At 44.2% G+C, this 2500-nt stretch overlaps 1 protein-coding gene across 1 annotated transcript in view; it reads left to right on the top strand.

Moving 5' to 3' along the window:
* Positions 1 to 2500, top strand: part of LOC113812714 (serine-rich adhesin for platelets) — an 8671-nt gene that overhangs the window by 4863 nt on the left and 1308 nt on the right. The window contains exons 7-10 of the mRNA XM_070125021.1: positions 902 to 1396; positions 1505 to 1726; positions 1843 to 2307; positions 2442 to 2500. The exon at positions 2442 to 2500 is cut by the window's right edge and continues 160 nt beyond it. Coding sequence (XP_069981122.1) covers positions 902 to 1396; positions 1505 to 1726; positions 1843 to 2307; positions 2442 to 2500 — 1241 coding nt within the window. The remainder of the gene's footprint in view (positions 1 to 901; positions 1397 to 1504; positions 1727 to 1842; positions 2308 to 2441) is intronic.

Raw genomic sequence — 2500 nt, 5'->3', positions numbered from 1 at the left:
GTCTGTGTGTGTCTGTGCGTATGCATGCCTGGTGTGTGTGCGTACGTGTGCATGTGTGGTGTGTGTATGTACGCATACATCTCGTGCATATATGTATATATACACATATAAGTACTGCATGGATGCATGTATGTAGTGTATACATATATATATGCGTGTGTGCTTATGGTTCCATATCGTGTAACATAATCATGCATCGAGTGAAATAACGACCGTTTTCATGTAAACATTTTTATAAGGACATCAAGGATCACAATAAACCTCATCGTCCATATTTGGTCTGAAGGAATCCGACTGGTGCTTCACGATGATTCATCCTACAACAAACGGGATCAGATTTCTTCAACTTATTTGTGAGATTTGGAGGAAAACGTGGAGATAATCTGCCTATTATCTCATTTCTTAACTGTATTTCTTGCATAAGAATAGCATTCTATAACCACTTGAATGTACAAACGAACAAGGTTTACTTATAGATGGTAATATGTGATAATTGTGATGAAGCTATATTATTTGTAGAAAATTCGAAATCTAACACAATATATCGCAGATCGAAAATAAAAAGCAATAATAATTATAATAATAATAATGATAAGAGTAATAATAGCAATGATAATAATAATATGCATTCCGTCACTAACGCGTCCATTACAGACATATAGCAACTCCATCTTTACCATTTTGGGAATATGAACATCGCCATATCAAACACAAGTCCATACACAGAAAAGTGAATAAGGATTGAACCAGAATGTTCTCATAGTGCGAGGAAGGGAAAGGAACGCGCTATGACATCATCAGGTATGCCTGGGCGGTGGGCGTCGCTCCAAGTCGGGACACATAAAAGGTGGCGGTTCGTCTAACCCGCCAGTTACTTCTACGCTAACACTTGCAGTGAACACACCGCGAATCAACGATCCTCCGTTTTCAAAAGCTTCTTGATCTATTTGTATACAGAAAGAGCAAAATGGCCCCAATTCAGAAGCACTTCTCTTCTCACGTTGAAGAGAACTCAAGCAGCGCAAGCAGCAAGGCCTTCACGACCAGCAGTTCCTTCCACACAGTCAAAACGTCTTCGTCCCACAACAGTGCAATTGCCAGTGAAAGCAAAACAGCCACGAACAGTGATCAGCCACAGACACGCATCTCCCTCCTTGAAAACCAGGCTGACCGAGAAGTTATGCTGCCCATCACCTCACGGGGTCATTTCCACCACGACTCTTTCTTCGAGAATCTCCGCCAGCAGTTCGATACAGCCGTGCGAGACATGCTGGATCTGTGGGATTCACGCTCATCCTTCGAGGACGACCTTCTCTCCTACAGACGAATGCGAGATCTCAACCTCACGGAAGAGACTCAGGCTCTCTCCGTCAGCCAAGACAACACGTCGCATCAGGTAAGTGGCTTCCACAGTAATGATTTACTCGTATCTTATGGTGATTGTTGTATATTGGTTGTACGAATGAATTCCTTAAAGATGCAATAATGACCTCTGACTTTCCAGGTCGTGATTGACGTGCGCGACTTCATGGACGGCGACATCAAGGTGAAGGTGGTGGACGACAGTGAACTGGTGATCGAAGGCAGCGTCGAGAAGCGACAAGATGGCGCCGTCTCCAAGAAGACTTTCTGTCGACGCTTCTCATTCCCGGGTCTCTTGAGCGAAGACGCTGTGTCCTCGTCCATGTCGGCAGATGGAGTTCTTACTGTCACTGTTCCAAAGAAGGTGCGTGGTAAAAGCTGTCAAAATGGACTGAATATAATCACCATTTACTGGCGGCGCATTATCTGAAAACTTTTTACAGACAAGGAACCTTCATTTACATGAAATTCTTCTTCCAGATTTCATTGACAAACAACATGGAGGGCCAAACTATCAAAATCACTGCCTCGCACAAAAAGTCTGCAGATGCTACAAAGACTCACACGAACACCACCAACAACGTCGAAACGAAACAAGTTAGTGTCGAAGGAAAAACGTCAAAATCGTCTGGAGTGAAAGTGCAAGAGGATCAGACTCAGTCGACGGAGTCTCAGAACACGCAGGACTCGAGCGACTCGACGCAGGCCAACCCACTTGCTTCCTTCCACCTTCTTCCCATTTCGGAAAGAGGGCCTTTCTTCCGCGATTCCTTCTTCCAGGACACTCGAAAGCAATTCCAAGAAGCCGTCGACCAAGTCCTCAAAGAGTGGGGACAAGTGGACTCTGCGAGCGACCACATGAACATGTACAGGAACTTGCGAAAGCAGAACTTGCAGGAAGAGAACCAAGCCGTCGCCTTCAGCGAGGACCACCAGTGTTATAAGGTCAGTTGGAAGAGCATTCAATACTGATAGATTTGACTTCATATTATCAGGTAAACAATCCATCGTTTCATAAACTCATGCTGTTGCAGCCATGTGTGTGAATCAATATTAAGAAAATTTTCAAATGAATTCAGATTGTGGTGGATGTACAAGACTTCAAGGAAGGCGACGTCAAGGTCAAGGTGGTGGACGA

This window comes from Penaeus vannamei, chromosome 9 (genome assembly GCF_042767895.1).
Source record: "Penaeus vannamei isolate JL-2024 chromosome 9, ASM4276789v1, whole genome shotgun sequence".
Lineage (NCBI taxonomy): Eukaryota > Metazoa > Arthropoda > Malacostraca > Decapoda > Penaeidae > Penaeus > Penaeus vannamei.
This window is presented reverse-complemented; position numbering and strand designations above follow the sequence as displayed.